At 44.9% G+C, this 13,618-nt stretch overlaps 1 protein-coding gene across 2 annotated transcripts in view; it reads right to left on the reverse strand.

Annotated features, from left to right (window-relative positions):
* The window catches only part of ARIH1 (ariadne RBR E3 ubiquitin protein ligase 1), a 128,884-nt gene that overhangs the window by 77,409 nt on the left and 37,857 nt on the right, over positions 1 to 13,618 (reverse strand). For both annotated transcript variants that reach the window (XM_026648207.2, XM_026648206.2), the window contains exon 2: positions 53 to 120. In XM_026648207.2, the coding sequence (XP_026503992.1) occupies positions 53 to 120 (68 nt within the window). The remainder of the gene's footprint in view (positions 1 to 52; positions 121 to 13,618) is intronic.

Here is a 13,618-nt window from a genome sequence, read left to right on the forward strand (position 1 = left end):
CTCATGGGTTTCAAGTGAAAGGTGTCTGTCTACCAAAAAGGTGGCTACTTACCTTTCCATCAGCTTCTCTTTATCCCAGTTGAAATGGCTAAGTAGTATTCTGGTGATAGTTGCCGGATTCTAGAGAAAGAGAAAATAAAATAATGTACAACAAACAACAGTACACTCTTGTTACTCAGTCCATGGGTGATCAGGGACCTGAATAAGGCTCCTGACAAGCAAACATGGAGGCCACGGATACTAAATGTTTATTGACAAGTTGTACTGTCCTCATTATCTCCACACTGGGTGAACTATTAGTCCAAGTAGATAAGCACATTTGAAAAATTAAATAGGCTTAAAATTTGTTTGAATATAAGCATTTTTCATAATTGCTACCCTAAGAAATTCCTTTAAGCAAAATGGAAAAAACTGTTGTAGACTCAATGCTCCATATAAGTCACCACAGCAGTTGACTTCATGTCTACTGCTTATCACTGAAGAGACGACAAGGGGGGGTGAGGTATCTTTTTTTGGATCAACTTCTGTTGGTGAAAGACAAGCTTTCAAGCTACACAGAGCTCTTCTTCAGGTCTGAGAAAGGTACTAGAGAGTCACAGCTAAATACAAGGTGGAACAGATTGTTTAGCATAAGGAGTTAACACATTCTAAGGAACCAATCAAGGTGAAATGGCCTGTTAACACCCCTGCAAGTCACAGGACAAAAAAAACTGGGTTGGTGGGTTACAGACTGTTGTAATAAGCCATAAATCCAGTGTCGTTAAGACCATGATTTTTAGTATCTAGCAAAATTATGAATTTAAGCTACCAGGCTTGTCTTTTGAAGGTGGTATGCAGGTTTCCTTTGAGGATGAGGACTGAAGTCAGAGGTGGAGTGACTGTGTAAAAAAATGGTCACCTACAGAGAGTGTTTTTGTCTTTTAGCATTTTTCTGAGAGAGTTCATTCGAGAGTGTAATGATTGTTTGATTTCACCCACAGTTATTGGGGCATTTAGTGCATTGTATGAGATACACAACATGTTGTAATATGCATAGGTAGGATTTAGGGATCTTAAAGTATGTTGTGGCAGGTATTGTTCATCACAGCGGTGGAGATGTGTCTGCCGGCTTTGCATTTGTTATGGCAGGGTCTGGTATCACTTTGAGTTGGTAGGTCCTAATCTATGTGGAGCTTACTTCTGATGATGAACTTGGCATGGTTGGAAGATAGTCTGAAGGCCAGAAGAGGGGTTCGGGAGAGATTTCTTTAAGGATGTGGTCCCCATCATGTATGATTTGTAATTTAATGATACCCCACAGACCAGCATCAACCATCCACCAGGTGTCTGAAAGAATACCTTAGCTGTTACAGAAGGGACAAGACTCATTATCTTGTTACACTTCCCTTCTCACATGATCAACTCAGACCCTAGGTACATAAACTCACAACAACCCAATCATGTTTCTTCAGGAAGCTCTGGACAACAGTTATGTTAACATTCCACAGATGTTTTGTTTAGTGCAAGCAAAATCAAAGTGGGTTAAAATCCATTTCTCAGTGGATGGGAATGACAGGAAAAGCCCTTGAAGTATTGGGGTGATGCAAGTATTGAACAGACAGTAGATAATCACGTAATTATGTCTACTATAACCATAAACATTTCCTGTAGTAACTAAACTGAATACTAAAATAGATGCCTGTTATAGCGTGAGCGCTTGCCCTCAGAGCATCTGTGTCAACGCTAGCATTACGTTGCACGCCAGAGTCAACACGGCCTTTGTAAAGGGAAATCATGTCTCATCAATCTATTAGAATTCTTTGAGGGAGTCAACAAGCCTGTGAACAAAGATGATCCAGCAGATATAGTGTACTTGGACTTCCAGAAAGCCTTTGACAAAGTCCTTTACCAAAGGCTCTTAAGCAAAGAAAGGAGTCATGGGATGAGAGGGAAGGTCCTCTCAGACCAGTAACTGGTTAAAAGCTAAGAAAGAAAGGGCAAGAATAAATGGTCAGTTTTCACAGTAGAGAAATAGTAGGGTCCCCCAAGGATCTGTGCTGGGACCAGTGCTGTTCAACATATTCATAAATGATCTGGAAAAGGGGGTAGTGAGCTGCCAACTTTGGCATATGACAGAATTACTCAAGATAAATAAGGCCAAAGCATATTGCGAAGAGTTACAAACTGGGTGACTAGACAACAATGGCAGATGAAATTCAATGTTGATAAATGCAAAGTAATGCACGTTGGAAAAAATTGCAAATAGACTTACAAAATGATGGGATCTAAATTAGCAGTTACCATTCAAGATCCTGAAGAAATCATGTTTTCAGAGAACTAACCATCCACTCAACGTGCAGCAGCAGTCAAAAAGCCAACAGAACGTTAGGAACCGTTAGGAAAGGGATAGATAAGACGACAGTAAATATCATAAGGCCACTATATAAATCCGTGGTATGCCCATACTTTGATTACTGCATGAAGTTTTGGTCGCCCCATCTCAAGAGAGATATTAGAATTAGAAAAGGTACAGAGAAAGGTGCAACAAAAATGATTAGGGTACAGAACAGCTTTCATATGAGAGATTAAAAAGCCTGTGACTGTTCAGCTTGGAAAAGAGACGACACTGAGGCCTGGTCTACACTAGGAGGTTATGTCGAATTTAGCAGCGTTAACTCGAATTAACCCTGCACCCGTCCATACAACGAAGCAATTTATTTCGACATAGAGGTCTCTTTAAATCGATTTCTGTACTCCTCCCCGATGAGGGGAGTAGCGCTAAATTCGACATGGCCATGTCAAATTAGGGTAGGTGTAGATGGAATTCGACGCTAATAGCTCCGGGAGCTATCCCACAGTGCACCACTCTGACGCTCTGGACAGCAGTCCGAGCTCGGATGCTCTGACCAGCCACACAAGAAAAGCCCCAGGAAAATTTGAATTCCTTCTCCTGTCTGGCCAGTTTGAATCTCATTTCCTGTTTGGACATCGTGGCGAGCTCAGCAGCACTGGCAACGATGCAGAGCTCTACAGCAGAGGTGACCATGCAATCGCAGAATAGAAAGAGGGCCCCAGCATGGACTGATCGGGAAATCTTGGATCTGATCGCTGTGTGGGGCGATGAGTCTGTGCTTTCGGAGCTGCGATCGAAAAAATGGAATGCGAAGATCTATGAGAAGATCTCAAAAGCCATGACAGAGAGAGGATACAGCCGGAATGCAACGCAGTGCCGCGTGAAAATCAAGGAGCTGAGACAAGGGTACCAGAAGACCAAAGAGTCAAACGGACGTTCCGGATCCCAGCCCCAGACATGCCGTTTCTACGAGGCACTGCATTCCATTCTAGGTGCGGCTGCCACCACTACCCCACCACTGTCCGTGGACTCTGACGATGGGGTATTGTCAACGGCCGCTTCCTCGAAGATGTTCGCGGACGGGGAAGATGAGGAAGGAGATGAGGAGGACGAGGCAGTCAACAGCGCTTTCAACGCTGATTTCCCCGACAGCCAGGATCTCTTCATCACCCTCACGGAGATCCCCTACCAACCCTCCCAAGGCGGTAACCCGGACCGTGAATCGGGGAAGGATCAGTAGGTAAGTGTTTTAAACATTTATTTTGAACAGAATAGGAATGGTATCTTAACAATGGGTTTTTCATGATTAGTTTGCCCTAGGCGCTTTAGTTTCTAGTCCTTGCCAGTGCAGCTACTGGAAAATTCTGTCAATATGTCCGGGGATAGAGCAGAAATCCTCCTGGGACATCTCCATGAAGGTCTCCTGGAGGTATCGTGAAAGCCTTTGCATCAGGTTCCTGGGGAGAGCGGCCTCATTGTGTCCTCCATGGTAGGAAACTTTTCCGTGCCAGGCTAGCAGCAAGTACTCCGGGATTATTGCCTCGCAAAGCATGGCGGCATACGGCCCTGGTGCTTGCTGGCATTCACGCAGCATGCGGTCTTTCTCTGTCTCCGAAATCCTCATCAGAGTGATATCACTCATGGTGACCTGCTTTGAATTAGGGGAATGTTAGTATTGGGACTGATTGCCTGTTCCTTTACATAACTGTAACAGGCCGTTTACAGCCATGCGATGGAGGCGTGACAGGGGCAGCATGCAGGGATCTTTCCCGGGGACAGCCGCGAGGGGGGTGGGACAGGGGCAGAGTTCATGCTGGCCGGATTGCCAGCAGCAGGAACTGGCCAACGCTAGGAGCATTGCTTGGAACGTGAAAGGAGGGCACTGCTATAAATTAAGCTTTAAGCAGCCAAAAGTCTACGGCTTACCATGTCCGCCTGCTAGCCGAATTCCGTTGTCCGGCCCCGCTTGTGTGATCTGTACAGCAAGACCCCAGGCACTCAATGGGAAGGCCGAAAATTTGACCTTGTACTGAGTGCGCATGTGATAGGTGCTGTGCATGGTCTTGTTCACAGAGAGACTATATTCATTGTTCGCAAAACTGTATCTTTGAGGAATTCACTCCCTTTTTCCCCATCCCACAGCTGCGAGTGTCTCCCGAGCTACCCCAGCATTCCCCTCCCAGAGGCTGGCGCAGATCAGGCGACAAAAGAGAAGGACACGGGACGAGATGTTCTCAGAACTTATGGGCTGCTCCCGAGCCGAGGCGGCACAGCAGACCCAGTGGAGGGCGGACATGTCGCAATACCAGCGATCACACAGCCAACGGGAGGACGGGTGGTGGCAGGAAGACCAGCAGGCGACTCAAACGCTGCTTGGACTAATGAGGGAGCAAATGGACATGCTCCGGCGCCTTGTAGATGTTCTGCAGGACCGGAGGCAGGACAGAGCCCCGCTGCATTCTATCTCTAACCACCCTCCCCTGCCACAAAGTCCCATCCCCCCCTCACCCAAAGTCCCAAGAAGGAGGAGCAGCAGGGGCCGTGAAAACAGTCACTCCACCCCTGCAGACTGCTCAAGTAACAGAAGGCTCTCATTCCCAAAGATTTGATAAGTCCTTTCCTTCACTCCAAAAGCACCTCACCCAAGCCCCCGTCCCAGTTTCATCCCCTGTGTGGTTGTTAATAAAAAATACGTTTGTTAATTACTGTTTCTGTCATGTTCTTTTAGAGGAGAGTGTGTTTGAAGGGGGGGAAGGGGGTTGGTAATTGGAGAGGACAGTCACCTTTACCAGGGTACAGACACGGGGGCAGGTTCAGCAGAAGGTCACACACACATTGCAGTCACTAGGCACCCTGGTCAGTCTGGGAGGTGGTTTTCATGTTCGGGGGGTGGGGGGGCTATGTGAGTTTGTGGCGGGGGAGGGCGGTTACAGATCTTATGCAGCGGTCCTTAGCCTGGATGACAGAGCCACGCAGCAGGGGATCTGTAACCGCCCTCCCCCACCACAAAGTGACATAGCCCCCACACACAGAGTCCCGAAAAGGAGGGGTGGCAGGCTCCGTTGAAACAACCAGTCCACCACTGCGGACCGCTCTAGGAGCAGGAGCCTGTCATTCCTCGAGTTTAGAAGTGTCCTTTCCATCACTACACCCGCTCCCCACCACAGTCTGCGTCCCAGTTTCAACACTTTACCACGAAATCCTTAATAAAGAAAATGGTGTTAATGAACAGTTTCATTTATTTTATTTTTAAAGGTGTGTTGGGGGGGGGGGAAGGGGGTTGGTAACTGGAGAGGATAGTCAACATTAACTGGGTAAAGAAAAGGGGGCAGGTTCAGCTTCTGTTTAAACAAACTTAATAGTCACAGGTTACCCTGCTCACTCTGGAACCTAGCTTTCAAAGCTTCCCGGATGTACAGCGCATCCCGCTGGGCTCTTCTAATCATCCGGCTGTCTGGCTGGGCGTAATCAGCAGCCAGGCAATATGCCTCAACCTCCCACCCCGCCATAAACGTCTCCCCCTTGCTCTCACAGAGATTGTGGAGCACACAGCAAGCTGCAATAACAATGGGGATATTGGTTTCGCTGAGATCAGAGCGAGTGAGTAAGCTACTCCATCTCCCCTTCAGACGTCCAAAAGCACACTCCACCACCATTCTGCACTTGCTCAGCCGGTAGTTGAAGAGTTCTTTTTCACTGTCCAGGGCGCCTGTATAGGGCTTCATGAGCCAGGGCATTAGCGGGTAGGCTGGGTCCCCAAGAATGACGATAGCTGTCTGGCGTTGCAAGCTTCCAGAGGGCTATGGCCACTCTGGACAGTCAGGGCTGCTCGCATCCGGGTGTCCTTGCGCTTCAGGGCAGGGGACAGCAACTCACAAAGTTCCAGGAAAGTTCCCTTCCGCATCCGAAAGTTTCGCAGCCACTGTGATTCATCCCAGACCTGCAGCACTATGCGGTCCCACCAGTCCGTGCTTGTTTCCCGGGCCCAGAATTGCCGTTCCACAGCATCAACGTGACCCACTGCCACCATGATGTTCACGGCGCGGGGTCCCGTGCTTTGTGAAAGGTCTGTGCCCCTCTCAGACTTAATGTCCTCACCGTGCTGCCGTAGCCTCCTCGCCCGATTTCTCAGCATCTGCCTCTGAAAAAGGTGGATGATAAGGTGCGAAGTGTTGACAACGGCCATAACTGCAGCGATGATCGCAGCGGGCTCCATGCTCGCAGTGCTGTGGCGTCCGCGCTGTCAATCACCAGAAAAGTGCGCGAACTGATTGCCCGCCGGCACTTTCACGGAGGGAGGGCGGGAGTGAAGGTTGAATGACGACAGTTACCCAAAACCACCCTCGACACATTTTTTGCCCCAGCAGGCATTGGGGGCTCGACCCAGAATTCCAATGGGCAGCGGGGACTACGGGAACTGTGGGATAGCTGCCCACAGTGCACCGCTTCCAATGTCGACACTTGCCCCGTTAGTGTGGGCTCACAAAGTCGAATTACTGTCCTTAGTGTGTATACACACGTTCGACTTTGTAATATCGGTTCCACAAATTCGCTTTAAGTAAAATCGAACTACTCTCGTAGTGTAGACATACCTTAAGGGGGATATGATAGAAGTCGATAAAATCATGAATGGTGTGGAGAAAGTGAATAAGGAAATGTTCTTTACCCCTTCACATAACATAAGAACCAGGGGTCACCCAATTAAATGAATAGGTGGCATGTTTAAAACAAACACAAGGAAGTATTTCTTCATACAATACACAGTCAACTTGTCAAACTAGTTACCAGGGGATGTTGTGAAGGCCAAAAGTATAACTGCATTCAAAACATAATTAGATAAGTTCATGGAGAATAGGTCCACAAACAGCTATTAATGAAGATGGCCAGGGATGCAACCCCATGCTCTCAGTGTCCGTAAACCCTGGACTGCCAGAAACCGGGACTGGATGATGGGCTGGATCACTCAATAAATTGCTCTGTTCTGTTCATTCACTCTGAAGCATCTGGCACCGGCCATTGTTAGAAAACAGGATACTGGACTAGAGGGACCACTGATCTGACAGAGTACGGCCATTCTTATGTTCTCCTGGCAGCCCAGTGTGGAGCAGCTAATGTGTCCCTGCCTTAGTTTCCCCTTGTGGGCTACCAATAAATTCAGTGAGACTTGTATACAGCTACCAGTGCCTCTTCAGGGGTGCCGTTTATTTAATCAAAGGCCAAACAGACATGCAATCAAGTCTTCACTCCCTGTATCCTAGCTTGGGGGTAGGTGAGATTCACAGAATATCAGAGTTGGAAGGGACATCAGGAGGTCATCTAGTCCAACCCCAAGCTCAAAGCAGGACCAATTCCCAACTAAATCATCCCAGCCAGGGCTTTGTCAAGCCTGACCTTAAAAACCTCTAAAGAAGGAGATTCCACCACCTCCCTAGGTAACCCATTCCAGTGCTTCACCACACTTCCTAATATCCAACTTACTATCAGTCTGTCTTCTCCACGAGTCCTCTATCCAGGCTCTTCACCACTAATGCCCTCACAACCTGGGACCCTCTTCTGGAGTCAGGCCTCCTGCCATCACCTTGGGAAGGGTTCCTTTTGTGGACTCAGGGCCCTTGGAGAGGTCAAGCTGATGCAGCTCTTCTCTGGAGCAGCATGTAGTTCCCCAGCGACCTGGGCCTCTTGCTACTGTCTGGCAAGATCCTGTTGTTGGGACTGGGCCTTCCTAGGGCTTTATTACTTGTAGCCTTTTTGGAACCTGCTCCCTGCAGGAGCACCTTTCCTAGGTTCCCTTTTTCTGATGAGCTAAGAGATCCCCTGAAAAGTTCCTTTTCCCAGGAGCTTCCCCTCTGCATTCTGGGGCTGACTGAACCCTCATAAGCCTTTATTAGGCCCAGGTGTTCCTTAATGAGTTAACTTCCATCCAGTCACCTGGGTGGATCTGGGTTGGCTCATTCCCCTTAACAGAGTCCATCATGGAAAGACTGGTCCCTAATTCCCTCGAAAGGGCCACCCCCTATGACAATGCCCTTTTGGTGTTTGAGTTGATTTTACCACCAGACTACCTAGGTCACAAGTTACAATTTCAAAACTTACAATCACTAAAACTTGTACTTTAGGAAAAAATCCCTTTCTATTTCAATAAGGCAGTGTTTGTTGCAGTGTCTCAGGCAGTGTCCTGCCAAGCATATCAGACAAATGCCATATATGGGTTTCTCCAGCTAATCATCCCAGCATCATCACACATTGATTTAAACAATGTGTTTTATTTTAAAGACAGTTAGCTTTGCCTTGCACTAGAATTCTAAGTAAATCTCCAACAAGAAAACATGTAGCTTCTTACAAATGTAATCTACGATATTTCCTGTTGCAGTGAATTTGTCAGAAGGATGCACAAGGAAGCAATGTTTTCCTATTTCCCCCCCCCCCCCCCAACTAAGGTGTTAAGATGGTCTTAATTACCTTGAGGTGCTGTCCTCCCTCTGCTGCAGCACCCACCAGGCCCTTGGACCACTAAATTCACACTTCTGTAAGTTCCCATTAAGCACTTCAGAGATCAATTGGGCACAGCAGCAGTGGACAGGTAGGCCCTTTTTGTAACAAATTGTGTAGTGAAGTAGCTACACCAGTACCAAATTACTCACTCTCTTTTGGCTCTTTTATTCCCTATACAATGAATTGGAAGTTTACAGAACAGTTAAACTGATGCATTTTAATAGACACCACCAGCATAATATCTTGCTTTCTTGTTCCCTTATTCGTTGAGTTACTTCTCTTGTGCACATGATTATAATCCTTTGTTTGTGCCACCAGAAACATTTGCTACAGGCAGGCTGAAGGAAAGCAGAAGGACAGTGTGGATACAGACACATCAGACATCTTAAGACCAGTGACTATGCTATTTTGAAGATCAGTAACAATTTTTAGTCAAATGCTTTGGATACAGATTGCACTTTGGTGAATAATTTTTGTTTGACTTGACATTTTACAGTAAGTATTTTGAAAGATGAATTAGTTTCATTTGTGGATTCTGCTGTTTTCCCAGTGAAGTGGCATTGCAGCTTTCTACATCAAATCCTCTAAGTCAGGGTCCCCAAGACATCTTCAGCAATGTAACAATAAAGAGAAACTAAAGGAAACTATTTTCCTCTCTTCCTTCAATGGTGGAAGACTTAAATGCCACAAAAGGGTATGCTACACCAGAATTATACCTGTGACACTAATGTCACATTACAGACCCAGTATGTTGCAATGTGTTTGCAGTCAGAAAACTGGTTCACTTCTACAAACCAGCTGGGGTTCAGTTTCCCTTAGCTACTTCACTACCAAATTAATTAAATGTAGTAAGTCAAAGATTTACTGGCAGCACACCAAGCTCCTACCAGATCCAAAAAACTGGGTTATCTGTTTTCCACAGCAAAGATTCAAGATTTAAAACTTAGCTGGTTGTTTGGTTTATACAGAAGGCAGGACATAACATCTTTGCCCCTTTGTCCTACTGTACTAGCAGAAATAAAATCTTTGTCCATGAATTAAGCAATACAGCACCCTGGAAACCAGGGAGTAGAAAAGTTTAAAAGGCTTAATTTGGTAAAAATCAACATGTGATTTTAGCCACAATTAACTGCAGATGTGAAAATCTTTGGCTTTAAGGATTGTGGTACTTAAAAAGTGACTACTAGCAGCCCAGTATGAAGTTACACACAAAAAATAATCTGTGCAAATGATGTCTGAGACTATGTTTTTGAAGGAAGTTACTTTCATTGTGAAACCCGACTGCGCAATGCTTTAACACGGCTACTACTGTATGGACATATATTTACTCACTCTCTTTTGGCTCTTTAATTCCCTATACAATGAATTGGAAGTTTACAGAACAGTTAAACTGATGCATTTTAATAGACACCACCAGCATAATATCTTGCTTTCTTGTTCCCTTATTCATTGAGTTACTTCTCTTGCACACATGATTATAATCCTTTGTTTGTGCCACCAGAAACATTTGCTACAGGCAAGCTGTGATGATGCAAAGATAGGCTTTAGTCTGAAGCAGCAGCAGGAAGAACTGGGCTATAAGGACATCTCCTGTTTACAAAAACACATTTTAATAACCAAATAAAGCAGCCAGAAACAGATGGCAAGCAAGGGAGAAACTAACTTGTGTTCCAATATTAGATTTTCATTCAAACAATGTTTGAGAGGACAGCCAAAACAGATTTATCACACAAGACCAATCACCTGTTAACTCTACATGCTTAGACCTAGAAAGAAGGTTGCCTACCGCTCACTAGAAGCTAGTAAAAAAAAAAAACAAAACTACTGATATCTTGATAGTAAGGGAAACCTAAGAAAGAGGAAAGCAGCCATTTTGTTGAAAGAAATTCTAGCAACACTTTAAAGACAAGCTTTGACAACTCTAGTAAAATATACATACAGTAAATCTGCCTATAAAGGAAGGGAAGAAAATCCAAACTGCTTCACAGAATTTGAAGGACTGTCACTACTTGTCTGAAGACTCAATCTGTTCTAAATGAGTATCTCTAACCTTCCTATCTCTGGTGTTTAGATACAGCAGAAGTAGAGAGCAAACATGAAAAGAAGAATGCAGGAAAGACGTAGATGAGCATCCTATAAACTTTAGAATGCAGGTTTGGTGGCGTTTTGGAGTACTTCTACTGCAAAGTGATGGGTGATTGAAGTACAAACGCCTTAATTTTGGGGGGTTGATTGTATTTATAGCTAAGCTACAGATCCACTTAGTGTTAGATTCAATTTCTTTTGGCTACCAAATAAAACCTTCCCATATATTGTTGGCAAATATATGGAGGGCACGAAAGAGGAAAATCCCTCTCCCCTAAAGAGAAAAGTTAAAACCCTGGATATATAATACATGAATTGCAAACTAGTTTAGGAGAGATTATGAGAACATTAATTTAAAATGGGGCTTTTGAAAACAGCATTTGAGTGACATTTTGCAGTATTTGATTGGTCACTGCATTCAATTTCAAGACAAGTTTTCTAGGCAGTTTAACTCTTTTAGATGATGGACAAAAATGCATTTGACGAAATCAGCTTCTCACCATGCACTGGGGAGAACCAGCTGTTCCAATTTGAGTGTTCAGTACACATAAATAGCCTTTTAATAATAAAACTCAACTCATGCTTAGCTCCCCAGCAAAACTCCTCCACTCCCTCAAGACAGGGCATTGATATATTCCTCATCTTGGATATTGCCATTATACAGCATTGATTTAAATGTGGCAGCTTCTGCATTTCTACAAATTTGCATCAAAGGATTAATTTGACAGCAGGGAATAGAACCTACATGCCACTGTTAAGCCTTATTTGGACTCTACGTGGTCAAACCTTTCTAATACAACTTCTGATTGAACATGCAATCTATGCCTTGTGTCATACTTCTTCATATACATGAGTTGACCATGCAGAGACCCTCAAAAATGCTGACTCTTTCTGAACCTCTCTACAACTCTTCGAATGGCTCAAGTATTTGAATGACAGGCTCAGGTACATTCCACTGGCATACACACTAAGAAAGGTGGTATTTAAATTCCTTAGCAAGTGGCAGCCAGCTGGTTTCAAAGTAGGTGTTTGAGCATACAGAATGCAAAGTTCTACCTGGCGATGACATCTTGTATAAGCTGGTGTAAGACAGGCCTCTGTAAGATGAGCAGTTTAAAAACTGGAAGTTAAGTGCTTGAAACAGCCCAGACATGCCAAACCTGCGGGAAAAAATGCAGAAATCGGGCTTGTTTTTGGCTTAATTGGCTTGTGAGTTGCTTGTTGGCTAGTTTTTGGCTTGTAGCTTGTTGCCTTTCGGGGGGGGGGGGGGGGGGGGAGGGGATCGGGTCCGGGCAAGCAGGGGGGGGGGGGGGGGGGGGGGAGTCAGGGGGGCGCAGTGGGCCCACCACAGTTCCAGACTGCACGCTGGAGGGGGGGGGGGAAATCTAGTCACAGAGTGTTGGGGTTCTTAGGGATTGGCTTGTTTTGAAATGGGATTAGCTTGATTTTTGTCTGATTGTGAAAGTCAGGGTGCTTATTTACCACGTGAAAGTTGGCAACTGTGCCAACCACATGTACAACCACCACCGACATCTTCCTTTAATAAAGCAGCATCAAGCTAGTACTGCAGTCATCCCATGCTGCAAATATTTAATCAGTCAAAACTTAACAGGTTTGCCAATATTGGCATGCCAAGCATTTTTGAGCATGTGTGAAAAATCCTCTCTGCCAAGTCACTGATCTGTCTTATAAAACTAGTGTACAGGTCAGGTCAGCATTGTGCAGTGTTGATCTAGGTCCACATATTTATCTGAAATGTTATACCTTGGGTATTTTAACAACATTACCACTAAAAGGTAAACTCATTTACATATAGCAACCTGTATAAAAAACTATAAAGCTTTATCATAACCTCTCAATTGCCTGAGCAATATAATAAAGCCTGTCCCCTCCACAGCCATTTGTGCACATTTACAGTCCAGTTTAAGGGTAGCTATCAAGCTTCTTGACCTCCAGCTACTCATTTCCAGGACCACCTCTGGGTTGCACTCTCTTCCATAGCTCTCTGGAATGGTCTAAATTAATGGGGTGGGGAAGTTAAACATGGGAGTCAGTACTGACTGATGTAAATATCCAATATAAAAGTGTACCAATGCCAACAAGAGCGGCTCAGAAAAACACCCCAATAAATCTCCAATGTCCTACCTAGGCGAGTAGAGGGCTTTAAATCTCCGTATTGATGGCAATGGCTCAAGTCCCATACTGCTACACAAAAGGCGGCAACTGATAGGAGGCACTGAACATTATATACCTGTTTCTATTGTTCGGTTAGTAGATGACTTGAAACCTACACTACTGCCTACTAACAATAACCTAGTCATCTGTGCTATTTTAGCCTTCTCCTATCCTAACCACACCCATCACTAAATTAGAGCTTAAACATTACATGCACTTGTTGTTCGGTATGTTTACACCTTCTTTTAGCCTGAATCATACTAACACCACACCTCCAGAACAAGGCTCAATTTGTTTTACACTTCTATTGTGTGAGCTCTAATTATGAAAGAGGCCATTTACTCTTACAGGGGATTTCTATAGAGAAAACAGACAGGCATCTCTCAGCTTACCAACAAAGTTAAATATCTTAGGCCTTACAGGTAATTCCAGGACTCATGGCTTTGAAATGTGTAAACTGTCCAACAACTCAGACTGAGTTGTCCAGGGGGCTTCTTCAATAATTTAAACAACTGCTGCCTAATAATCCTTTGC

The sequence above is a fragment of the Terrapene carolina genome, unplaced genomic scaffold, assembly GCF_002925995.2.
Source record: "Terrapene carolina triunguis isolate 2854851 unplaced genomic scaffold, T_m_triunguis-2.0 Scaffold67, whole genome shotgun sequence".
Taxonomy (NCBI): Eukaryota; Metazoa; Chordata; order Testudines; family Emydidae; genus Terrapene; species Terrapene triunguis.